This window comes from Ambystoma mexicanum, chromosome 2q, assembly GCF_040938575.1.
Source record: "Ambystoma mexicanum isolate Mex_15411 chromosome 2q, UKY_AmexF1_1, whole genome shotgun sequence".
Classification (NCBI taxonomy): domain Eukaryota; kingdom Metazoa; phylum Chordata; class Amphibia; order Caudata; family Ambystomatidae; genus Ambystoma; species Ambystoma mexicanum.
In genome coordinates this window covers 536,858,547-536,885,816 of record NC_090924.1, presented here as the reverse complement: position 1 = coordinate 536,885,816, position 27,270 = coordinate 536,858,547, and the positions used below count along the sequence as shown (strand labels likewise).

At 46.9% G+C, this 27,270-nt stretch overlaps 1 protein-coding gene across 1 annotated transcript in view; it reads right to left on the bottom strand.

Annotated features, from left to right (window-relative positions):
• Positions 1 to 27,270, bottom strand: part of UQCRC2 (ubiquinol-cytochrome c reductase core protein 2) — a 666,108-nt gene that overhangs the window by 76,844 nt on the left and 561,994 nt on the right. Inside the window, exon 13 of the mRNA XM_069647677.1 lies at positions 2,791 to 2,944. Coding sequence (XP_069503778.1) covers positions 2,791 to 2,944 — 154 coding nt within the window. The remainder of the gene's footprint in view (positions 1 to 2,790; positions 2,945 to 27,270) is intronic.

Genomic DNA, 27,270 nt, shown 5'->3' with positions numbered 1-27,270 from the left:
TCTTGAGGCGAGCGTGCTGTACAGTGAGCATACAGGTTGCTATCAGGCCCAGAATATGCTGGAACCACCATGCCGAGGTGGTCAAGTTGGCCAGAAAGTGCCCCACCGCCTTGCGGAGGGACAGGAGCCTCTTGGGCGTAGGGAACCAGCTGAACCATAGTGTTCCAACCCACACCTAGGAAGCCCAGCTCCTGAGATGGGCGTAACTGACGTTCTCTGTTTGAGGGACAACTCCAGTAGATGTAGGATTTCTGGCAGGAGCGGGACACCCCCTCAGTTTACACCGCCCTCACCAGCCTGTCGTCCAAGTAAGGGTACAGATGATGGCCAGCCAAGCGGAGAAGGCCCGCCACTGCGTTCAACTTTGTGAAGACACATGGGGCCAAGTTCAGGTAAAGACAGATTTAGAAATGGCAACACTCAGGCCAGCCTGGTTGTTCTTGGGTACTGCAAAAATCCTAGAATAGTACCCGGAGCCACTGTCTGCGAGGAACCGGTTCTATCACCTGCATCTCCAAGAGCGACTGGACCTCCCGTAAGAGCCAGGGACACGATCGGACCAAGAGGAGGTGAGGATAGTAGAGGGAAAGCAAGAGGAAGACTGAAGCCTGTGCAGACTACAGATAGGATCTACAGGTTGTTGAAGACGCTTCCAGGTGTCCTGAAAGAGCCAGATGGCCCCCCCACAGGCGAGCTGTGTTCCCCAAACCTTGACGTCACTGCTTCTTGGTGGCGGGGGCAGAGGAGGGGGGAGCAGAAAAATCTGTAACATCCTCTTCTGCTTCCTCTTGTTGTCGCTGGGCAACCTGTCAGGCTTGGATTTCCCTTAGGCTTGGCCAAGGCAGCCTGATTCAGAGACCACGTGTTTGAAGGGTCTGGTGAGTATATCAAGACCCAAGTCTTGAAGACTAAGCTCACCAAGAACTCTTCTAGGAACTTCTCTCCCAACATTGACAGATGCCCTAACCCTTTCTCTATTCAGTGCTAATGAAAGGTGCTACTGGAACATTCCGAGGGTGTCTACCAGCAAACTGAGTATCCCCCACAGGATCTCTGGCAAGAACCTGGGAGTTTACAATGGAAGACGCTACATCAGTAGGACTGGGCCCAGTGTTCATAACAGTAGAGGTCCCTTATCCCTTTTCCTCTATCGACTTTGCTTCTCATTTCACCTTGAAAGTGTCTAACCTCTGCAAGGCCTATACTCTGGATCATCCTAGGCCTCCAAGTAAGCCCAACCTGTCCTTTGACTCAGTTTTCGCTTCTTTTGTCCATTTTACCGACACAGATACTGCATTATTCCTTCACAAGCTCATCCTACTGTATCACCATCTGCTCCTCTTCCTCCCTCTTATTTGTAAAATATATCCTCTACTAAATTTCCTATATTACTCTTCCCTAATTGTTCTGCAGTCTTTCCTCTAGGTTCCAAACACACCACCATTAGTCCAATCCTAAAGAAACTTTCACTTAATCCCTCAGTCTTATCTAACTTCTGCCCAGTTTCCCTTATTCCTTAGATCTCTAAGATCCTTGAAGAAATTCTCCATCAAATCTTGGATGACTGCAAATTTCTTACACCAAAACACTTCTAAAACAGATTTCATTTGTCCTCTTCTATTTTCCCTGCCTATTCCTCCTACCCCTATTTTTCTTTCAGCCATCACATCTCAGTCTTTCGATCTCTGCGCACAATATCAGCGTCATCTTGGATCCTGCTCTCATTTTCTCTTCACAAGGTCCAAGCAAAGTCCTTTCGTTTCCATTTGTTTAATATTTTTAAAGCTCAGTCTTTTCTCACTTTTAATGCCACCAAAATGCTTGTTTCTAGTTTTATCATCTCCCATCTGGGCTATCCTTCTCTTCTACTTGGATTACATGTCCCTCATATTGTCCCTCTGTGCTCTATCTTTAATTTGCGTCATCTGTCTCCTCCCCCACCCCCTTAATATCTTTTGACTCTTGCCTTCAATTCCACTTTTTAGGCCTGGTCTTTAAATCTCTCTATGCTATGGCTCCGTCCTTATTCGTCATCTTTGATTTCTTGGAACCAGCCTACCCAGTCTCAATTCTTCTAGTCTTGCCATCGCACCGCTTGTACCCGGTCACGTTTTCATTCCTTCTCTCCTGGCGACCTAAATGTAAGAACTCCTCCTTCCATTTGTTCCATTATTTATTTCTCTCACCCAGCTTAAATATCATTTTTCTCTCAACTACATAAAATGCATGTAATTTGCAACATGGTTGCTAGTTTCTGTACCGTTTAAATTTGTACAGCGCTTAGGCGTTATAAAAATCTAAATAACATTTTAAAAATACAAATTACTGGCAACTGAGTCACAGGTAGCAAGATAGTTTTTCAATGCTCCAATTTTGCTGTGACAATGGACTGAAGTCTAAGAACCTTAGCAAGACTCAAGACAGACGCTGCATATCCAACACTCAAAGACCACATTTACTGGGTGTGAGAAAAAGATGATCTGAGGTAATGTGCTGAACTATGTCAAATACAACGGGAAACAATGGATGCAGGCGCCTGAAAAAACAAGCAATGGGCCCATCACCAAAAATGAAATAAACATTTTTTTCTGCTCAGCAGAAAATGCATAAGATAAATGTTGAGGGAAGAAGGTGCATCAGGTTTGACATCCTACTGTGCACATTCTTTAATAACTGAAAATGTATCGGAGCTGGATCACATGGAGTTTTTTAAAATAACTTCATAGAAGGATTTTATGTGAATAATTTCTTTGAATTGTGTTTGCATTACTAGGTATTACATATACTTACATTTATAATATCTGTAGTAGACACTGATTCTATGTTGTGCACAGCTGTAGTTGAGGGTATATATGAACCAGAGGCCAATGCTTGGGATCCAATCTCATTGAGCAAACCATCCGATGACTCAACCACCATCAAGTATCTAACTATCAGTTGGTTTCTACAGGAAGGAAACAAATGAACACCATGTCAATGGATAGGAAGTTTGTATTAAAAACATACAATATTTATGAACAATTACCTTCATGGTGATTTAGGTTCTCTTACTTCATGATATCTTGCCCACAAAGGGTTGGGACAGCCTGCATTTTCGAGGCCTTATGCGCATGCATCCCTCCATGCTCAAGCTCCACCCTCACATCACCAACCGCTACACCCAGTTCCATTATGCTTTTCTTGCCTGTGGCAGTCGTAGCCAACTATGTGCTCTACTGAGGAGGATTGTGAAGGAAGGAGAGCAGGGACTAAGACAACCTGAATCATTATTGTAAGGGAGAATTCTCTGTAAGGCTAATTTCCCAAACCTAGCGAGTCCCCCAGCAGCTTTGCTGGATTTTTTGGGGTTTTTTTTTATTTTTTTCGCTCCTGCTAAGAGTGAGATTCTTTTGCTCCCATTTTTAGACATGATTTGAGGTGTTCCTTTAACTTTCCATGTGTTTTATGGGCTGTGGGGTCTTTTACTCCACGGGGTCTCATGTGTTTTTTTGATGTGGGTTACACAGCACCCGCCGTGCCGTAACCCAGGGGTGTCGTGGCGACCCCCCAACATAGACCCCGTCCCCTGGGACTGACTACTGCCTCCCAGGGCATGTAAAGTCACCATTGGCTTTGCTAGTCCCAAAGTATGAACAGAAACCAGTACAAACCATCATATTGTGGACGTAGTGGTCGGGGCATTTCGATTGCCCCTGGGTCTGTTGTTCGAGGGGGCACGTCTCCGTCCCCCCTGATCGAGTTTTGGCTGGTGGCAGTGGATACTACTTTTTACATTCGACCGCAAATATATCTCTATGGGATTTTCCCATTGTTCGAGGCTACCAACTTTAATTTTTTAATTCTTATAGCCTCGAACATACTGCCGGTTTATTTATATAATATTAATTCGCCGGTTGGTGTTTTTGTGCCAGAACTCGATTCTAAAATGGCGTTTGTGTTCTCTTCTGTGACTCCAACCCAAGCCCTTTGTTCCACTTTTTGGCGGGCTTCTCCACAGAAGCCTCCAAAAGTGGTGCCACTCTGTCTGGGTACCACAGGGGGTGTGGGAGGGGGTTTAGGCACCCTGGACTGAGTTACCTTGGTAACTCAAGTCGCACTCGTGTGATTGGCCCAAGTGGTGAGCCGGCTGGCTCACCACTTAGCATGTTTGATTGACAGCTAGACTGAGTGAATGGGGTATGCTGCATAAAAGCAGGGCTTTGGGGACTGGAACTTGAGCAGTCTCCACAGGACCCAAGAATCCGAGGAGGGAGAAGCTGAGCCGGCCTGCAACGACACCACCGGTGGAGCCCTGCTGAACCATAGCACCACTTTTCCCAACGACAGAGGAGATCTCCAGCCCGGAGAGTCTTCTTCCTTCGACTGGTGGGGATAACCAGTCTACCTTCTTTTCACCTTCCTGGAGCATCTCGTGGCCGCCTTGCCTGTGCCAAACACCCCGTCAACCGGGATACCATGTTTTCACCACTACCGCGAACCGAAAGGGTAGTACCTTTGTACCGAAGAACTCCGCGGCTGGTTTCTTCCCTGGCAGTGCAACGACCTTCATCTTTCCTCCACGACGAGATCTTCTCTTCCTCTGGACGACGCTGCAACTTGCACCCGCTGCCAGGAACAACTGCCCTCGCTGCAGGATCCTCTCCATTTAAGGTACCGTGTTCCGCCTGGCTTCCCTTGCAACCATTTGAACGGGCTGTATTAATTCCTCGTCTCTCGACCTGGGTTAGCCTGGGACACCTTAGCTAACTTTCCTGCACTGAACTAAACCTTTTTCGAACTATCTCCACAAACTTTGAAGACTCTGTGTAACTGTCTGATGTTGGGCATCTTCCGCCTGGCTCTCTTGAAAGTGGGCCTGGCACCTAAAACTTCCTTGCTCAACAGTAGTCTTTGCCTTGCTAACTTGCTGTGGTTGTTTAAAAAGTGGTTAGTGTGTATGCTTCCAGAATTCTGCTTTTTCCTCCCTTTTTATTTAACTTGTTGGAGTGCCATCGAACGTTAAGCGCTCACCTCTGTCTGGAAACAAGTGGTGTTAACTAAGACTTGTCCAACAAGTAATCCGGGATGTACATATGATAATAGTGATTGTGTTTTGAACTTATCTTACCAATTTAGTGCTAGTATGTTTTATAAGTGTGTGTTGCTCTATTAGAATTGGAACAAGAAAGTATGAGTTTTGAAGATCTAATGACAGCACCCAGTCTCCGCCAGATCCTGAGGCATCGTTACCATATCAAACATCTCCATAAGAAGAAACTTGTTTAGATTGGAAAGGCCCAGAAAAGAGCTTATGCTGCCATTTTTTTTGGGGAGTGGAGGATTCATAACATGCCGGGAGTAGACACCCTGAACCTTTTCCTCTTCTAGGACCAATTCTATTGCTTTCAAAGAGATTTAAAAATCACTCTGAAAAGCGCTGGCAATGCTTTTTGGAGCTTTGGCAGCAAAGGAGGCTAGGGAATAGATAGGGCTGGAGAATAACCAAGAATAATAATTATCAAAATCCAAGTATCCAGAGTAATAATTTCCCAATGATGTGAATACATTTGGAACTTCTACCCGGTGATGCATGTTCCTTTATGCGATTGGGAACCGGTGACGTACACATACCTGGGTTCAAATGTAATGGCTTCCTGAGTGGAAGGAGATGAAGTTGGAGTGGACTTCACTTTAGGCTCTAAAACAGTTTTCCAAAAGGACCAAACTATTGTGTGGGAAGTTCTCGAAAAACTCCACATCTGCCAGAAAGATTTTCAGTGCTTGCATGGCTTTAGGGAACTTCAAGAACATCTTTAATGGAGAGATAAACTGATTCCCCTGACCTGTATCAGTCTCATCAGAGACTCTGTTTTTACTTGGAGGAGTTGGTGCTATGTTCTCAGGCCCAAAAGAAGCTGCCTCTGAGCCAAAACAACTCTAAAACCTCTAAAAAGGGATCATAAAGCATTGTGTCTAATACGATTTCAGTAATTCTCTTGGCCATATTTTAAAGCCCTGCCTAATCCTCTTCTGAACACAGAGGATTTAGATGAAAAACCCCATCAGCAATTCATCAGGAATCAAAGTAAAATTTTCATAAATGTGATAAATCTTCCTTACCCGTGTCAATCCCAGATGATTTTGCTGGACTTCGTGATTTTTTTCTCCTTGTTCCTAGGTGAGTGGGACTCCCTCCCCCCTGACCTAGCCTTTTACTCTTTATGGGTGACCTTTTTAGGTCCCTCCATACTTTGTGTATGAATCTATAGTTCCCAATAACTTTAGGGCTTTGGCTGGGTTGCACCTTTGGGCTTCCCCTTTTAATTTCTCTTATTATCTCTTGGGTGAACTACTGTTCCCAAGAAGTAAAGTGGGATTCCTATCCCCTTAACATTTTATATAGTGAGCCAGCACACCCTTATGTGGAATGCTGTGGAGATGCAATGTATCCCCTTTCTCACTGTCCTGTAACATTATTGTTACAATAGCAAGATAACTGATGGCTGGTGACAGTGGTTATACCTTAATACTTTTTAGTCCTTTTATTTGCAGGCTGTCAAAACAGCCGCGGTAACGCATAAGATGGTCACCATTCTGTTAGAATGGTCGGCTTCTCCTTTTGTGCCATTTAAAGTATCTTTGTTGTTTCCTGGGTCGTCTTCTGACATCCTGGGGGGGGGGGGGAGATCCTGATTGAAGTTTTGTCTTCGGTGGGAACCCTTTGTGTTTCCCACCGAGGGTCTAGAGTGTCTGAAGGCAGGAAGCGAGGGAGTAGTCCAAAACTCTGCAGCCCTTTGTCTTGTAGTCAGCCTGAAAGAAACCAGTTCCTACTGGGAAGCTGGCTTTCCTGATTGGACAGCCAGCAGCCCCTTTCTGTAAACTGCAGAGCGAGAGTTTGCATAAGTTATGCTGTCCTTCCTGATAAAGACTCAGATTCTGGAAGCTGCTGACAAGTCGACCACCGAAGATGAAGATAAGACAGCTGTAATGAATTCCAGCCACCAAGAGCCTGCTCTGTAACTGGAGCCTGCTTTAACCCTTCCACTCGACCTGGGGGTCCCAAAGACAACTCCGATCCAGAGGCTGGTGGAACCCACTAGTCTCAAGAAGAACTGAATTTTGAGCCATCCCTCGACGAGCTGCGACCTTGCTGGGCTACAAACCACCAATACCCAGGGTCCCTGAGCCAGGGTGCGGTGCACAGTCTTCTGAAGTCAGTTTCCTGACAAAACCTTAGTGGACTCCTGCTGGACCTCCAGAGACACGATTCAAATGCCTGAAGTCCCCTCACCAGAGTGCTGTATCGAGAGAGAGAAGAGAATCCGACCAGCGATTAGTTCTTCATCTGGTATCAGTAAAAGGGTGCCAAATCCAGAGTCACGAGAAGCCTTGACGAATCAATTGTTGGAAGCCTTTTCTGTGGACTGCTGCTTCAAGTTCCCATTCAGTGTCTATCTCTTAACAGACAGATTGCAGGGACCTTGCTGCTGCATTGTGAAGCCATCCATCCAGGAGCTCTTTTTTTCTGCTGAGGTACTGTGTTGGCTTGGGTAATATTTAAATTCAGTCTTGTGTCGATCCTGTACGGCTGAGTGGGTGATTTGTGTGCTTGGGAGTGTGCCCATACCGGTCGCCCAGGCCTAATACTGGAACGCCTATAGCGATCCTTCTGTTAAGTCCCTGAACACTTAACTAAGTCTCAAGTGAATACTTGCGTGTTTGAAGAAATATTCTCTGGAACTCTGTCTATCCTGCAACTGAACCCTATCCTGACCTGCCTACAGTGGCTCCTAGACCAGTAGGGTCCATCTTATGCCTCTGAGAAAACTCATGCTCTAGAGTAGGGAGAACCTTAAAAGATAAGGTTTCTGTCTTGAAATAATATGTGTTGAAAGTACTCACTTGTAAATGAGTTTGTGTTGTAACTGTATTTAAGTAATAGAATAAGTTAAACTGTCCTTAAGTTTATTCATTTATTGATTGATATGTACACAGCCAACAAAGGCTTTACATATAGAAATAAACATTACGAATTCCAATTTAAACATCCAATATCAAGTAAAATCATCACGATAAAAGTCATTTTCAATTAAAACAAGGTGCCGAAAGTCAATTCCCTTTAAAATAGATGAAGTTACTTACCAACTGGTAACATTCGTTCAACTGTTCCTCCAACGTATTCCACATCTTTGACATGTAATGTCCACAGCTGTGCACTTTGGAAACCTTTTCTGCAGAGGGCTTCCTGCGTCAATGTCAGGTCGATGTCCCTCGAAGGCCTACGTCGAGGGCGACATCACCGGATGTTATAAATAGGACGCACAGCGCCTGCAGCCTCAGTTTTTTCCCTCAGAACGTGTGGCACCAGTCTCATGCTTGCTTGACTGCACATAACCTTGCGGAAACGTAAGCTGCAATCGCATAGGAAATTCTCCAGAGGGGCAGGCTGGGAGGGCTAATGGAATACGTTGGAGGAACATCCAGTCAAAAGAACATTACCATTTGGTAAGTGACATGTTCTTCGAATGGATTGTGTCCTCCAACGTATTCCACATCTTTGAAAGACTCCTAAAGTAGTACCAGTAAACGGAGGAGAGAAAAGAATTTAGAGTACCCAATCAGATTGCGGAATAAAGAACCGCTTTTCCAAAGGCCATATCCTGACCATGGATTGTATCCAGGGAGTAATGTTTAACAAAGGTATGAATTGACACCCATTTGGCTGCATCACAAATATTCCTAATAGGAACCCCCCGCTGGAGGGCTGTGGAAGTAGCAATGACCCTAGTGGAATGAGCTTGCAACCCATCAGAAGGGTCCTTACCTGCCAATCGGTAACACTCTGTAATGGTGAGGATAATCCACCTGGACAAGGTCTGTTTGGTAACAGCCTGGCCCAATCGGTGTCCAGCATATCCTACAAAGAGTTGATCGTCCACCCTGACCCTGGACATCCTAGAAATGTAAAAGCTTAGAGCTCTAAAAAGGGTCCATCCTATGGAGTCGCTCCTCTTCCTTGCCAGGATGAGGAGGGTAGAAAGATGGAAGAACCCCCTTTTGAATCAAATGATATGCAGATACTACCTTAGGTAGAAAAGAGGGACATACCCGCAGTACAATCCTGTCCTTGTGAAACACAGTAAAGGGTGGCTTAGATGAAAGTGCCTGCAATTCACTCACTCTTCGAGCAGAAGTAACCACAACCAAGACCACAGTCTTGTAGGACAGCAATCTCAAAGGACATGAGTGCAAAGGTTCAAACAGAGCATCCATGAGAAATTTCAAAACCAAATCCCAATCCCAAACCGGAACCTGCAAAGGGGACGGTGGGATTACATTAGTCAGTCCTTTAAGAAACTGAGAAATCAAAGGAATCTTAAAGTAAGAATATTCTTCAGACGAGCGCTTAAAGATGAACAGCGCCGCCAGGTAACCCTTAATGGTACTAACTTGAAGGCCCCTGTGGGCCAAAGAAAGTTAGAAAGACAAAACCATGGGAATGGAGCACTGAAAAGGATCAACATTGTGACCTCTGCACAAGTCGCAGAACTTATGCCAATGGTACAGGGATTTTGTTGCAGGCCTCCAGGCCGAAAGCAACACCTCCATCACGTCATCCGGGAGGTCCCAATCCTGATACCTCAACCTTTCAGATACCAAGCGTGAAGGTTGAGCGTCTTGACCTCTGGATGGAGAATCTGACCATGCCCCCCACTCCCATACCAGCGCGAGAGCAGATCCTCTCGGTAGAGAAGACGGCGTGGACGGCAGATGGACATTTCTAGAAGGTCCAGGTACCACGCTCTCCTGGCCCAATCCGGAGCAATGAGGATCATGTGGAAACCGAACCTCCACAACACTTGAGGAATAATGGGGACTGGAGGAAACTCGTACAGTAGTGGGAATGACCAATCCACCATGAACGTGTCTCCTAAGGCTCCTCTTGGAGGAAATTCCCTGGAACAGAATCTCTTCGCCACCAGTGCCAACCGGAAGCGGAGAGATCCACTTGCGGGGTTCCCCAAAGGGCGAAGATCTCCTGAAGGACTTCTGAGCCAACTCCCACTGTGAGTGATTGTGCTCTGCCTGCTCAGAGTGTCCGCCGCCACATCTTCATCTCCCGCCAGATGAAATGCCGAGATCAAAATTCCCTGCTGGATGGCCCAGAACCAGAGCTGCATTGCCTCTGCACAATGGGAGTGGCCCTACCCCCACTTTTTTGTTGAGGTAATGCATGGCCACTGTGTTGTCCGTCATGATCAGGACACTCTTCCCCCATACCGAACGCAGAAAAGCCTTCAGGGCTAGCCTGATGTGGAGTTTGGACTCCGACGGAGACCAACGACCGCTGGTTTTCAAATCGGTGGCATGGATGCCCCATCCTGTGAGGGAAGCATCCAGCACTACAGTCACCTCCGGCCATGGTTACCAAAAGGTTCCCCCCCTCAACCGGTCCCCTTTGCTGGCCCACCACAGAAGATTCTGGGAGACAGAGTGGAATCTGAACAAGATCCAACATCTTGCCCGAGAACTGACCACTGCATCTTGAAAACCCATTGCAGGGATCGCATCCGCAGCCTGGCCTCTGGCACCATAAAAATGCAGGATGCCATGAGGCCGAGCAACCTTAAGAATTCGAAAGCCGGGAGACTCTTGGCATGTGGAAACTTGTCCACCATCTGCACAATGTGATGAACCCTCACCTTGGGAAGCGAGCACTTCCAAGGACGTGTCTAACACACCCCCAATGTACTGGAGCTGTTGGGAAGGTGTCAGATGCGACTTCTTGAAACTCAGGGAGAAGCCCAGTCTGTGGAGGGTGTGGCAGGTGAGAACGAGGTGATCCAACGCTTGCTCGGGAGAGCGCGCCTGGATCAGCCAGTCGTCCAGGTAGGGGTAGACATGACCCCCCCCCCCTCGCCTGAGGCACGCTGCCATCACCACCATTAGCTTGGTGAAGAACCTCGGGCGGAGGTCAATCCGAATGGCAGGACCCGAAACTGAAAGTGTGAGTCGCCAGCCGCAACCCTCAGGTACTTTCTGTGCTTGGGATGAATCGGCACATGAAAGTAAGCATCCTGTAGGTCCAGAGACACCAATCAATCCTGAAGTTGAAGGGCATGGACGACTTGAGAAAGGAGTAACCATCTTGAACTTGTCCTTCCTGGGTCTCAATCCCCAGTCTTTCCTCAGAATCAAAAATAAGGGGAGTACCATCCCTTGTTCTTCTCCGCTACAGGCACCAGTTCTATAGCGCCTTTCTCCAGTAGGGTTAGAATTTCTTGCGCAAGGAGCGGATCCGGAAGCTTCAAAGAATTTCCCCGGTAGATTGCCGTGAGGCCGCTGAAGGAAGGGAAGGCAGTAGCCGTGGGCTATGGTATCCAGAACCCACGCATCTGAAGTAATGGCTCGCCATTCTTCAACATGCTGAGACAGTCTGCCTCCAAACGGCGAACCATGGGACATGCCTCATGACTGTTTGGAAGCGGCTGCGGCAGTGCCTGAAGGCAAAGAGGCAGCTGCCTAAGTGGCTTTGGCACCACGATTTCCCAACCCACCACAGGTACATTTTCACTGGCCCCTTTACTGGCAGCCCCTCTCGTTCTACCAAAGGAGGAGTAGTAATGAAAAGAACCTCCCCTCCATTGCTGTCCCCTTGGACGAAAAGGCGAAGGTTGACGCACAGCTGCGCTTAAAGATTTAGCCACAGCTTTCGAGGTCTGCAACCTCTCAAGACTCTCGTCAGCCTTGCTGCCAAACAAATGTGCGCCATCAAAGCGCATGTTCAGAAGACGGGCCTGCAAAGCCGGAACAAAACCAGACTTCCGCAACCATGCAAATCTGCGTATAACGGTGCTCGTAGCCATGGAGCGGCTAACACAGTCGGCCGTATCCAAACCCGACTGAAGGGATTCGCACATGGCATCCTTGCCATCTTGCACGAGAGCAAGGAACCCATCCCCTTCTTCCCCCTCAGGAATATGCTCAGCCGCTAAAGAACCAGTTAAACAGTGTGTGAGAACCTTGCCAAGGCACAAGTGGATTTGGCCGATTTCAAGGCCATGCTCCCAGCAGAAAATATCTTCCGGGCCCAACCGTCGAACCGCTTGTCATCCCTATCCGGAGGGATGGTAGTGTTATGCCGCCTGCCTCGAGGTGGCCGTAGCCGCCTTAATCACCAAATTCTTGGCAGTGGGGCGAGTAGATAAATAGCTGGGGTCGCTAACGGAAGGGCGGTACTTCTTTGTCAAAGATTTATTAACAGCTGGAAGAGTTTCCGGGGACTGCCAAGCAGCTGCCACCCTTATCTGTAAGGGGAGATGAAATGGCAAACCCGGGTCAGAGAACGGACCTTCATTTTAGATGTCCGTTCGATCATCCTGCACAAAGTCTTAAGAAGACTGGACCAGCCCAGATACTCCATGATCCTAGCCATGAGCCTCCTGTATGATGACTCTGCATGAGCCCCATGCTCAGGCCTACCAAATTCCACTTGCGGAGAAGTGTCCAACCCACTGGCATCATGGAGGGTCTGCCTCAACTCCTCCAACTGACTGTCTCCAGAAAAAAGTGGACCTTCATCAAGTTCACCAGGGTCCTCAAACTCAGACCTTTCTTCCTCTTCATATATGTCAGCCAGAGGGAGACGAAACCCAGGACTGGAGACAGAAGAGGGCCTGGAGTCCAAAACTGGCCTCACAGAATTCACCGTAGCCTTCCTAGGAGGATCCACCATATTGGGGTACTCCAAAGGCAGATTTCGGGCAAAAATACCCAAAGGTGCCCAGAGCGCCAAAGGCTTCGACAACCTCGATGTGAGCGCGTCAATACTGGTCCCGATGGCATTGTGGGCTGATAACATGGCAAAGCGTCGACTTCCGAGTCAACACCAGCATCGAGCTCATAGGAGGTTGCAACGGTCTCGCTGGGGAGGACTGAGACCTAGAAGCACGTCTCTTTCGACTCTCCAAAGCCTTGTACGAACAGGACCTCAAAGGTTCCCTATGCGAGTCGCGTCGCAGACTCTCACCTTCGGGCTCGGGCCACGGTACGAGATCAATCCTGGCCGGCTTTGTTAGAAGGCGCGTCCGGACCCGTGCCCTGCGATTTAAATATCATGAACATTTGCTCCTTAAAGGCAGCCCATTCCTTCAGAGTCTAGGACTTTGTCGGGCATGCCACTTTCCTCGTGGCTCCCTCCTCCGAGGGGGAAGGCGACCGATGATGGCGCTTCTGTGAATGCTGCAACAAAGTAGAATGGCGGGAAACACTCCGGGACCGAGAACCCTGGGCCTCCAACCGAAGCAGAGAGTCGCCCCTCGAGTCGTCGGTGGACATCCCTTTGGACTTGGATTTTCGGGACTTACTGGGCTTCGAGCCCCTACCTACCTGGAGCTTCCCCTTCTGCAAAGCCTTGGCAGTCAGTGACTGGCATTTCGAACAGTCGTCGGTGTTGTGCGACTCGCCCAAGCACCACAAACAAATGCGATGCAGGTCGGTGATCAACATTTTCGACTTGCAGTCCCGGCAGGTCTTGAAGCCAGACCACGGAGTTGGAGGGGTCGAAGAAAAAGACATCTCAACGATGAACACACGAGGCGCGCAGAGTTTCACGAAGCAACACGTTTGCGGAAAAAACGGAAATGAGGTTGCGGGCGCCATGCATTCTATTTATAACGTCCGGTGACGTCGCCCTCGACGGAGGCCTTCGAGGGACATCGACCCGACGTCATTGACGCAGGACGTCCTCTGCTGAAAAAGTTTCCAGGTGCACAGCTGTGGACATTACATGTCAAAGATGTGGAATACGTTGGGAGGAAACAATCCATTCGGAAAAATTAACTCATAACATTTCATCATGTGAAAAATAAGGTTCAAATAATTTCCATGTAGAAGAGATTCCCATATATCATACATATTCTCATTATTACTGGTGTTGTCGTATGCCTTCAAAAAATGTATTCTTAAGGAGTTAAGGCTCTCACAATTACAATGTGTTCTGCAGATTCTATGGCAGATGTACCACACAATCAACATTGTCTTAGTTACCTAGCAATACCATATTTTGCTCCCATAATTTCCATTGTATCACACATTAAATTTAAAAAGTAGATACTGCCTAATGGTGTTGCAGTCAGGGAAAGCAGTTTGATATTTTGGTTTTATAAAATCCTTCATCCAAAACTCCAAATATAGAGCACTATTCTTAGTTGCAAGATTAATCATTTCATGTTCTTTGCCATAATCATATATCAACGTTTTTAGCAACTGTTTAACCTTTGCATAAGAATATAGGCCATGACTAGGCATTTTCCGATGCCCATCTAAGATACACATCGAGTCTATTACATTTAGATCCTGCTGATTCTCCATTTTGTTAAAAACTTTCATCAACTCAACAATAAAAGTGGCATCATCTAAAGTGGTTAATTTCACAAATAGCATTGCCGTTTTAAATTCTAAAATATCACTAGCGCAACACTCCAGTAAAATATACTCAGAGGATAAAAATGTCGACATTCTGAATAAAATCCATAACATTTTTAGTTTGAGCTTATCTATTTCATTTTTAAAACATTTGCCACAGATTTCCGCAGCATACAGTAAACAGGGAACAATTTTAGCTGAATACAACAATGAAATAGTGCCAACAGAGAAACCCCCTTGTATACCAATAAAATGACTCAGTGCCATAGCAGATTTCATACATACATTTCATTTTTGTTTCATTCCATTGTTGCTTCCAACAGAGTTTATGGTCGATTATCACTCCTAGATATTTGTAACATTCAACAATTTCGATCTGTTATTAATAAACCACTTAAAGTTCATAGAGCGAGAGCGTTCGATTTTACCTCGGAATGAAATTACTTTAGTTTTGCTAATGTTAATTTCCAGACCATTTACAGCTGCAAACCTTTCTAAGGCATTCAATTTGGTCTGTAGTCCTTTAGGGGTGTAATCTAACAAGAGGACATCAGCGTAACCCAACCAGCCTAACTTCAAGGTGCCCAGTTTAATATCATCAGAAGGTATTTCGCAAAAGATCTGCCGAGAAGTCAGCTAGGTACAGGTTAAATAGCCTTGCCGCTAAAATGCAGCCTTGCTTGACTCCTCGCAGTGTGGTTATAGCTTCAGATAGTTCTGAAGTTTATACATATCTTGAAGTTGTTGGTTGCTCCTTTAAAAAGGATATCCGTTGGTTACTTTTAACTAGCGTCTCTCACTCTTAAAAGTACTGTTTTATTCTGAAAAGGAATGAGTGTAACAGCATACCAATAGGGTTTACCTACCTTGAATAACTATCATTCTTAAAGTGTACCATTGGGCTTTGCTTCCCCCGATTTGCTTAGTGCATATCTAAAACAGTCCTAGAGTTATTACTTGTCCTAGAGTTGGTTACTGCCCCTTTGAAAGGTATATAGGTCGTTACTTACCTTGAACTGCTGATTGCCTTTCTTAAGTCTACTAGAATTCTTACTTACCATCCAAATTGTATTCTACACTTCTGAAAAGTATCCTTGGTACAACTATATTGGGTAGCATATAGTTCATGTACCAATAGGGTATACTGATCTTGAATATATTCTGCTCTTCTTAAACTGTAATGTTGGGTTATACTTTGCCTGAAATGCTTTAGCACACTTCTAAAATAGTCTAATAGGTTCTTACTGGTCTAGGAGTAGCTGAATGCCCCTCTGAAAAGTACATGAGTTTGTTTACTCTCTCTGAACAGAGTTCTTAACAGTAGAATTGGTGTTGTAACTGCATCCATTCCTAGTAGAATAAAGTTACATGTGTTGCAAGATATACTTGTAACAGTGTTGGTGCAATTAAGTGATTCTATAACTGAATAACACTAGGTTTGGACCAAAAGGGTCTGCTGCCCTTGAATTAGTTATGGTATTCTAAAACTCTAACTACTTATGTTTTACTCTCCAAGAATAGATTAATTCCATTCTGAATGTATTACATTAGGTTTGACTCGCCCTGAACTGCTTATAGCTATTCTTAATAAGGTTATACTTTGGTTTGTATACCATAAGTATTAAGATGTTATTTATAATTGTGTTTAGAACTTATGTGATCATACTTACTCACCCAAGACTTATCTTGGACTACTTGGATTTAAAATAAACCATTATTTTTACAATAGTTAGTGTATCAGTGTTTCTTTGGGCCATATGTATGCTACAATTTCTTCGCACCAAGTTACAGCCCTATCTCCCCTCCTAAAATAAGCCTAGCTGCTTGTATACAAGAGGAGTTTTTGTGCTGCTTCAGATGAACAACTTACCCAGGGTAACGTTCTTTCGATTGGCTGTTCCTCCCACGTATTCCTCATCTTTTGATATATCCATTTCCAGCTTTAGCTGCTTCAGAATAAATGTCCAGCACAGGGCACTGCACGTCGATGCATGGCGACTCGATGTCCCTCGAGGGCCTTGTGTCCATGTTGACGTCCTCACTGGTATATAGTGCTTGCAGCGACCGCTGGCTTTAGTTCTGTTTTTGTGCGTAGTTCCAATTTTCTTTTTGGGTGTAGCTTATGCAGGACAGCGACTCACCCTGAAAGAACGTAAACTGCAATAACAAGGAAATTCTACAGCAGAGTAGGCTGGGAGGGGCGATGAGGAATACGTGGGAGGAACATCCAATCGAAAGAATGCTACCATGGTTCAGTAACTTGTTCTTCGAATGGATTGTGTCCTCCCACGTATTCCTCATCTTTCGATAGACTCGCAAAGCAGTGTTGCAGAAGAACAAGTTACTTTCTTACCTGGTAACGTTCTTTCGACGGCATGTTCCTCCGACGTATTCCTTATCTTTGATATACGTTTCCAGCTTGCTGGCCTCGGAAATGTTTTCTCTGTAGAGGGCGCTGCGCATCGACGTCCGCCGAGTCGATGTCCCTCGACGGCCACCGTATCGGCGCCGACGTCCCCATGCCCATAAATAGACACGCGCTGCGTCCGTTGCTCAGTTACGTTTTGTAGTATAAGAAAGACATGCCTGAATTGGTTAGTAACCTTGAAGGAGCGAAAGCTGCAACCACAAGGGAAATTACCACTGCGGGGATGGATGGGAGGGGCGATAAGGAATACGTCGGAGGAACATCCCGTCGAAAGAACGTTAACCGGTAAGAAAGTAACTTGTTCTTCGAAGGGATTGTGTCCTCCGACGTATTCCTTATCTTTGATAGACTCCCATAGCAGTGGTATGTAATTGGAGGAGGGAGTGATAGTGTTATATATCCCTTTAGGGATGGACCGAGAGTAATACGGCTTTGCCAAATCTGGTCTCTTGAGACGTGGAGGAATCCAGATTGTAAAATTTTGTGAATGTATGTGCGGACGACCATGTGGCAGACGCACATATGTCCCAGACCGGTACCCCTCTCTGGAGAGCCGAAGAAGCTGCGATACCCCTGGTTGAATGAGCCCTGAGGTTTTGGGGTGGCTCTTTCCCTGCTAGTCTATAACATTCCAGGATGGCCAAGATAATCCACCTGGAGATGGTTTGTTTTGTTATGGGTAGTCCCAACTTGTGACCCGAGTATCCTACAAACAGCTGGTCTGCTTGCCTGATTCTAGCCATTCTGCTGATGTAAAAGCTGAGAGCTCGCCTAGGGTCCAGCCTGTGTAGCCTTTCCTCCTCTTTCCCCGGATGGGGAGGAGGGTAGAATGAAGGCAAAGTGATTTTCTGAGTAATATGGAATTCAGAAACCACCTTTGGGAGAAAATTAGACTTCACCTGGAGGACAACCTTGTCCTTGTGGAAGATTGTACGTGGGGGTTTACAGGAGAGAGCTTGTAGCTCACTCACCCTCCTAGCCGATGTTAGTGCTACAAGTAGGACAGTTTTAAGTGTGAGAAATCTTAATGCGCAAGAGTGAAGTGGCTCGAATGGAGTGCCCATTAAGAAGTTTAAGACTAAATTTAAGTCTCATAATGGAACCTGGAATGGTTTTGGAGGGTAAACATTAGTCAGACTCTTGAGAAATTGTACCACTAGAGGAATTTTGAAATATGATGGTTCCTCCGCAGTGCGCTTGAAGATAGAAAGCGCTGCGAGATAGCCTTTTACAGTGCCAACTTGAAGGCCTGAGTTTGCAAAGTAGAGTAGAAACGATAGCACCGTTGGTGTATCGCATGAAAAAGGGTCGATATTCTCTTCCCTATACCAGCTGCAAAACTTGTTCCAACGGCAGCGGTCTAAAGACTTTGTTGCTGGTCTTCTGGCCGAAAGCAACACCTCCATGACGTCATCAGGGAGATCCCAATCCTTGTACCTCAACCTTTCAGAAGCCAAGTGTGAAGGTTGAGGGTTCTGAAGTCTGGATGGAGAACCTGACCTCCCTTCTGCGAGAGAAGATTCTCTTTGAGTGGAAGACGGATTGGAGGACAGATGGACATATCTATAAGGTCCGGGTACCACGCTCTCCTGGCCCAGTCCGGGGCAATTAGGATCATAGTTTTCCGGAATCTTCTCAACCTCCTGATCATTTGAGGAATAACAGGGACTGGTGGAAACGCGTAGAGGAGTGGAAACTCCCAGTCCACTACAAACGCGTCTCCCAGAGCTCCTCTCGGGGGGAAATTCCCTTGAACAGAACAGATCGCACTTCCTGTTGGTGCTTGTGGCGAACAGATCCACCTGAGGGGTTCCCCAAAGGGCGAAGATCTCTTGAAGGACTTCCTGAGCTAGCTCCCATTCGTGGGAGACTGCTCTGCCTGCTCAGAGCGTCCGCTGTCAAATTCTTCTCTCCGGCTAGACGGACTGCCGATAGAGAGATTCCTTCCCGAATTGCCCGAAACCAGAGCTGCATTGCCTCTCTGCACTGTGGTAGTGATCCTACGCCTCCTCTTTTGTTGAGGTAGTGCATGGCCACCGTGTTGTCCGTCATTATCAGGACATTTCTCCCCTGTACTGATGGCAGGAAAGCTTTCAGCGCTAGTCTGATCGCTCTCAGCTCTAATAGGCTGATATGTAGTCTGGACTCCGATGGAGACCAACGACCGCTGATGGTCAAGTCGTTGGCATGGGCTCCCCACCCTGTGAGCGAGGCGTCTGTGACTACTGTTATCTCCGGCCATGGTTGCCAAAACAGTTCTTTCAAGATGTTCTCTGAATAGGCCCACCACTGAAAGTCGTGGGCTACCCTGTCCGGAATCCGCAGGAGGTCTAACATTCTCCCTGAGAATTGTGACCACTGACTTCAGTGCCCACTGAAGAGATCTCATCAGGCGAGCCTCTGGCACAAGGAAGATGCAGGATGCCATGAGGCCTAGCAACCTCAAAAAGTCGAAGGCTGGGAGACGTTGGGCATTTTGAAACTTGGTGACCATCTGCAGAATATCTTGAGCCCTCACCTCTGGTGGCGAGGCTTTTCGCAGTGTCCAGGACCGCTCCAATGAACTGGAGTCTCTGAGATGGTATCATCTGTGACTTCTTTAAATTGAGGGAGAAGCCCAGTCTGTGAAGGAAGAGGCAGACATAATCTAGCTGGGTCCACGCCTGTTCCGAAGATACGGCCCTGATCAGCCAATCGTCCAGGTAGGGATAGACGTGGATCCCTTCCCTCCTTAGACTCGCCACCACTACCGACATCAGCTTGGTGAAGACCCTCGGGGCGGAGGTCAGCCCAAATGGCAGAACTCGAAATTGATAATGAGAGTTGCCAATTGCGAACCTCAGGTATTTCCTGTGCTTGAGATGGATTGGCACATGGAAAAAGGCATCCTGAAGGTCCAGAGAAACCAGCCAGTCCTGGAGCTGGAGGGCCTGAAGGATCTGAGAGAGAGTTACCATCTTGAACTTGTCCTTCCTGAGGAACTTGTTCAATTCTCTTAAGTCCAGGATGAGTCTCAGTCCTCCGTCCTTCTTTGGTATGAGAAAGTAGGGGGGAGTACCAGCCCTTGTTCCTGTCCGCTAGAGGTACCGGTTCTATGGCACCTTTCTCTAACAGATCCAAAATTTCCTGCAAGAGGAGCGGCTCTGGAACCTTTCGGGAGCTGTTCCCTGGTGGATGACTCTGAGGGATGTGTATAAAGGGTAGGCAGTAACCTTGGGCAACTGTCTCCAACGCCCAAGCATCTGACGTTATAGCCTGCCATTCCGTCAGATGGTGAGTTAACCTGCCCCCTACAGGTGTCTTGTGTGCAAAGGCCTCAGAGTGGTTTGGGGGCGGCTGATGCAGATGTCGAGGGTAAAGGGACACCTGCTGCGGTCTTAGTACCTTTCACCCGTCCACATCGGGTGGATCTTCTTTGGCCTCTTTGCGCCGGCTGTCCTCTGCCTTTTCCGAATGCGGAATAATAGCGAAAGGACTTTCCTCTCCCAGAGGTTCCTGAGGGGCGAAAAGGAGTTTGGCGGATAGCAGCTCCTAAGGATGTTGCTGCTGCTTTAGAAGTCTAACTTTTCCAGACTGTCATCAGCCTTTTTTCCGAATAACAAACAGCCGTCAAAGGGCATATTCAAAAGTCTGGCCTGTACATCTGGAGCAAAGCCAGACTTTCGCAACCACGCATGCCTGCGGATTGTTGTACTAGCCGCCATGGCCCTGCTGATACTGTCAGCGGAATCGATGTCAGTTTGAAGAGACTCGCACATGGCATCTTTGCCATCTTGAATGATGTTAAGGAAGGCTTCCTTCTCCTCTCCATCGGGTATGCAGTCAGCCGCTGATGAAGCACACTCCCATAATGTGTGACTGAACCTGGCGAGCATACATGTGGCGTTGATGGGCTTCAACGCCATACTACAGGCAGAGAAGACTTTCTTTGCCATAGAGTCGTACCTCTGGTCATCCCTGTCCTGTGGGACAGTAGGGTAAGCAGTCCTACTGCTGGATGAAGTTGCCGCTTGAACCACCAGGCTTTCTGGGGTCGGGTGTTTTGACAGGTATTCAGGGTCAGCAGCCGCTACTCTATACTTTGTCGACAGTCTTATTGACTGCTGGGATGACTTCGGGAGTCTCCCAATTGGATGCAATTTTTCTTTGTAGGGCTGCATGGAAGGGGACCACCGGGTCCTCCTGTGGGCCTTTGTCCAATATATCCGTTAGATCATCCTGTTGGAAAACAGGTGAAGGCGCAGACCAACCCATACATTCAATTATTCTTGCCATCAGGGTTCTATATGGTGTTTCGGCATGTTCCCCTGGGTCTGGCTTTACAAATTCCACTTCTGGGGAAGTGTCAAGTCCACTGGCCTCATGAAGTGAGTCCTGTAGTTCCTTCAGCCTCCTTTCTTCAGAGGTGAAATTCTCTGCAGCAGGCAGTGAGGATTTCTGTAAACCAAAAGTTTCTTGGTCAGAGTCTTCTTTTTCTTCATAAATTGAAGACCAGGGTATTCTGATCTCTGAAATGGAGTAAAGTCCATTTCTAGAGCTGAAGGAGCCAAACTAGTTATTGGACGAGAAAATATCAAAGTCGTCGACGCCGATGTAACCGGCCTCGAAGGCGCGGAAAATGGCATCGAAAAAACTGGAAGGGGCCTCGAAGAATTTGAGAGGATCGGGATCCTACTCGAGGGCATCGGCGACGGTCTCAGCGTCGTGCCGAAGGCCCTTGAAAACACCTTTGGCTGTGGAGACTTGGTCCTCTTTCATCGGCGTCGATCGACCGATGCGTCGAGGAACCCTTCGACAACGGCGTCGATGGCGCCGACCCGTTCGTCGAGGGAATCTTCGACGATGGCGTTGAAGGAACCCTCGACGACAAAGACGGTGCCTTCTTACCCGATGGCTCATGGCGCTCTCGGGTGGAATGTTTCGCCGGGTGCTGCGACTCGCAGCGTTTTGATTTTTTGGGTTTTTCACCCGGGGAATCACCCACAGCTGTCTTCGAGGGGGTCGAGGCCACGTTTTCGAAGACGCTTAACATTTTCTTTCTGAATTCCTCCCACTCAGTTTGAGAACTGTTTGGTGGGAGAGGAAACTCTTTCTGGGGACACCGAAGACGACGAGGAATGGGACCTTCGACGTCTCTTTTTTGAGTGTCTAGATCTCGACGAATGGTGGGAGCTGATTCGAGCTCTAGAATGGGAGTGTTTTCGACGGCGAGGAGACGAATGCCTCGACCGACGAAACCTTCGAGGAGGTTTTAGCTGACTTACCTCTCTCGAGCTTCCCCTTTCACTCCTTCAGGGCTTTCGCCGTCATGGACATGCAGTCCTCACACTCCGAACAATGGTGCTCGGACCCCAAGCACCATAAACAGACCCTGTGTGGATCCGTTATTGACATTTTTTTACCGCAGTCTCGACATTTCTTGAAGCCGGATCACGGCGTCGTAGGTTCTGATGAAGAAGCCATCGAGAACGATAAGGAATATTCGTCGAAATAGATTTAGATAAACCTGACTGAACTGAGCAACGACGTTCCGAGGCCCCACGAAGCGCGGAAAAACGGAACTGAGCAACGGACACAGCGCGTGTTTATTTATGGGCATGGTGACGTCAGCACCGATACGGTGGCCGTCGAGGGACATCGACTCGTCGACGCGCAGCGCCCTCTACAGAGAAAAAAATTCCCAGGCCAACAAGCTGGAAGCATATCAAAGATAAGGAATACGTCAGAGGACATAATCCCTTCGAAATGAATGTTATGTATGCACAGAGTGCAACACTGCTTTTCCAAAAGCAGAATCTTAGCCTGTGGAGGAGTCTAAACGGTAGTATTTAGTGAAGGTGTGCACAGACGACCATGTGGCAGCTGCACATATATCCTTTATCTGAACTCCCCTCTGCAACACAGATGAAGTTGCAACACCCCTGGTCGAATGAGCTCTTAGATGTTTTGGAGGGTCTTTACCTGCCAGTTTGTAACATTCCGATAGTTAGTATAATCCATCTGGAGATAGTTTGCTTGGTGGTGGCCAGTCCCAATTTGTGACCTGAATAGCACACAAATAACTGGTCATTCTGCCGCAATTTTGCCAATCTGGAGATATAAAAGCTCAATACACGTCTAGGGTGAAGCCTGTGAAGTATTTCTTCCTACTTCCCCGGATATGGTGGAGGATAAAAAGATGGTAATGTTATCTTCTGATTAATATGAAACGCAAACAATTTTGGGGAGAAAAATAGGCTTCACTTTTAGTACCACTCTGTCTTTATGAAAGACAGTATGAGGAGGCTTGCAGGATAAAGCCTGTAGCTCACCCACCTTCGGGCTAATCTAATTGCCACTAAGAAGACATTTTTTAGAGTTAGAAGTCTTAATGTACAAAAATGTAGAGGCTCGAAAGGAGCTCCCATTAAAAAGTTCACCAATTGAGATCCCATAGTGGGACCTGAAACGGGATTGGAGGGTAAACATTAATTAGTCCCTTTGAAAATTGCACTATTAGAGGAATCTAAAGTAGGAGACTTCCTCTGAATTGCGCTTAAAAATAGAAAGCGCTGCCAGGTATCCCTTGATGGTACCAATCTGTAGCCCCAGATTTGCCAGATGTAATAAAAAAGATAACACCATCAGTGTATTACATGAGAAAGGGTCAACATTCTCATCTCTAAACCAGCTGCAGAACTTATTCCAGCGGCATAAAGATTTGGTTCCTGGCCTTCTCCATTACTTCGTCCGGGAGGTCCCATTCCTTGTATCTCAGCTTCTCAGAAACCATGTGTGAAGGCTGAGAGTTCCGATATCCAGATGAAGAACCAGACCCTCCTCTCGTGAGAAAAGGTCCTCTCTTTGTAGAAGACGTGTCGGAGGGCAGATAGACATGTCCAGAAGGTCCGGGTACCACATCCTCCTGGCCCAATCCGGGGCAACTAGGATCATGGATTTCCTGAACCTGCTCAACCTCCTGATTACATGAGGAATGACAGGGATTGGAGGAAACGCGTATAGGAGTGGAAACTCCCAGTCCACCACAAACGCGTCTCCTAGAGCTCCTCTCAGGGCAAATTCCCTTGAGCAGTACTGTTCGCACTTCCGATTGGCATTGGTCGCAAACAGATCCACTTGAAGGGTTCACCAAAGGGTGAAGATCTCTTGAAGGACTTCCTGAGCTAGTTTCCACTCGTGGGAAGTTGTGCTCTGCCTGTTCAGAGTGTCCGCCGTCGTGTTCTCTCCGGCAAGGTGAACTGCTGATCGAGATATTCCTTCATGTACTGCCCAAAACCAGAGCTGCATTGCCTCACTGTACAGTGGTAGTGATTGTTAGGCAAAGTTTGTACGCAGTACCCTCTGGGAACACCACCAACAACTTTGACTATAGGTATAGGAAACCCAACCTTTGGTATAAGCTTGTACTACACAGTTTTGGTAGCGTGTTGAGCAGCCAGGTTTATTTCAAGAAGGGTCAATGTGAGCTGTAGTGGAGTTACACAGAGATTTACAGTTACAAGTATTCAAATAAACTCTTACATCCAAGGTTTCTTGCAGTAACAATTATTAATGTATTTATCAGTTAGTTAGAATAAGGCTTCTTCAGAAGGGCACAATATAAAGTAACACAAATACACTACAATCCTGTACACTTAGTTTCTAAATCAGTAAAGACCCTTTTGGGATGGCCCACAGACACAACCTACACCCTCAGGCAACTTCAGTAATTAGGGTGCTGGGGACATTAATATCTTACTGTTGGCATTTAGAATACTGTTAAATTTAGTAAAAGGAAAAGGTTATATTAGAACAAAAGACCACAAATATTCTTAAGCAGGCAATTACTTTTGGGTCCCCCCCCCCCCCAAGAAGAGTCATTCAGTTCAACAGGCTAAACCAAGCCAAAGTCAATGGGCAAATGTCTTATATGGGATGAAGCACTTCCGGTAGGTAAATGAAAAAGTATTTGCACAATGTTTTAGAAGTCTTTGGAGTAAAGAAGAATCAAATGCAGGGCCACAAGCCGATTAGACTTCCGAGTAGCAGAAGATGCAAGCAACTCTACAGTGCGAGGTAAGTTCTCTCAGACTTAACAGCACCTTTGCACTGAAGAAAAAGTGCAGCAGATGACTTCTGTTCCTGTGCAGCTCTGCAGATCTGTGTTCCTGGATCTCAGTTGTGGGGACAAGAGGGAGTACTTCTAGGGACTCCTGCACTGCAATGGGACGTCACTGCTCGCAAACAGCAATCTTCAAATCAGTAGCTGTTTAGTGTTTCAGCTCCTCGCGCCAACGGTCGAGGAATTGCAGCAGGTGTCTTCTTCGGTTCCTTCGTCCAGTGGTCGACTCTGCCTTCCAAGCCAAAAGCCTCAACCTTTTATTGAGGTCTCTCCCATTCATTCCAGCCTAGCTGGCAGTCATCCTGCAGGGTGGCTGTCCTTGCCGGACAGTCAGCCGGCCAATCACCACAGAGTGAATTTGGGTCTCCTAGGAGACTAAGCACATGGAGTTTCAGGCACCTCCCTCATTTCCTGCATAGCCCAGACACCCTGGAGCCAGAAGGGGGCTTCATTCGTGAATCCCACCAAAGGTAAAGCGAACAATGGGACCAAAACTGGTTTGGCGCACAGAGTAAATTTCAAGAAGGACCTTCCCACAAAGAAATGGGGAAAAAAGACCACCAGGTTAATTTTGACAAAAATGACATCCTTGGGTGCTTTACTGCAGCTGTGAACGCAGCCCGCGGTAAATGCGCACCATGGTAATTAAAACGAAACCACTGCCACTAGCCAGTCAGTAAGAAAAGGGTAACAAAAAATGTTACATGAGAAGCTAGACAAAGGGGATACTAGGTAACCCCTCCAGCACCCTATTGTAAGATAGTGTGTGCTGAGTCTAGAAAGTTACAAATGTAAGTACAGTCAATTTCACTTTACAGCTCTTGGAAACAGTTTATCTAAGAGAAGGTATTTAAACCTTTGGGAAAGACTTTCCTGTGCCACTGCACTAAAGGGACTGTGTGACAATTTAAATGATGATGCCTATGGAGTTTGTCAGGCTCCATACCCAAAAGAAACGGTTCAGAATCACATTAAAATACATGAGTGCGAAAGAGGGTCTTACTCTCTCCAGGTTAAAAAAATCAAGTCCTGAAAATCGAGCAAAGTTGCTGGGGGTCTCTAAGGTGGAGGGAATTAGCACATTTCTGAGAATGTACCCTAACAGTGATCATACACCACCTCTTTTGTTGAGGTAGTACATGGCCACTGTGTTGTCCGTCATAATCGGGACGTTCTTTCCTCGTACAGATGGCAAGAAGGCCTTCAGCGCTAGTCTGATTGTCCTCGGCTCTAAAAGTTTGATATGTAGTTTGGACTCCGATGGAGACCAACGACTGCTGATGGTCAAATCGATGGTATGGCTCCCCATCCAGTGAGTGAGGCATCCGTCACTACTGTTATCTCCGGCCATGGTTGCCAAAACGGTTCTCCTTTCAAGATGTTCTCCTGACGGGCCCACCACTGAAGACCAAGAGAGTCTCTGTTTGGAATTTGTAGGAGATCTGACATCCTTCCTGAGAATTGTGACCACTGGGTTCTGAGAGCCCATTGGAGAGATCTCATTCTCAGGCAAGCTTCTGGCAACAGAAAAATGCAGGATGCCATAAGGACGAGCAACCTCAGAAAATCGAAGGCCGGTAGATGTTGGGCATTCGGTAATTTGGTCACCATCTGCAGAATGTCTTGAGCCCTCACCTCTAGTGGCAATGCTTTTCCCAGGGATGCATCCAGGACTGCTCCGATGAAGTGGAGTCTTTGTGATGGTATCATGTGGGACTTCAAGTTGAGGGTGAAGCCCAGTCTGTGGAGGGAGTGACAGGTGGAGCCGAGATGTTACAGGGCCTGTTCTGGGGAACTGGCCCTGATTAGTCAATCGTCTAGGTTGGGGTAGATGTGAATTCCCCCTCTCATGAGACTCGCTGCCACAAACGTCATTAGCTTGGTGAAAACCCTGGGGTGGAGGTCAGCCTAAATGGCAGAACTCGAAACTGATAATGAGAACCTCCAACGGCGACTGTCTGTGCTTGTGATGGATCAGCACATGAAAGTAAGCATCCTGAAGGTCCAATGACACCATCCAATACTGAAGCTGGAGGGACTGAAGGATCTGAGAAGAGTAACCATCTTGAACTTGCCCTTCCTGAGGAGCTTATTAAAGTCTCTTAAGTCCAAGATGGGTCTCAATCCTCCGTCCTTTTAGAAAATATGGGGAGTACCAACCCTTGTTCCTCTCTGCTACAGGTACTGGTTGTAGAGCACCTTTCTCCAGCAGGGTTCAAATCGCCTGCATAAGGAGCGGATCTGGAATCTTCAAAGAGTTGTTCCTCATTGGATGACTGAGGTTTTTGCAGGAAAGGTAGGGAGTAACCATGGGCAACCGTTTCCAATGGCCAAG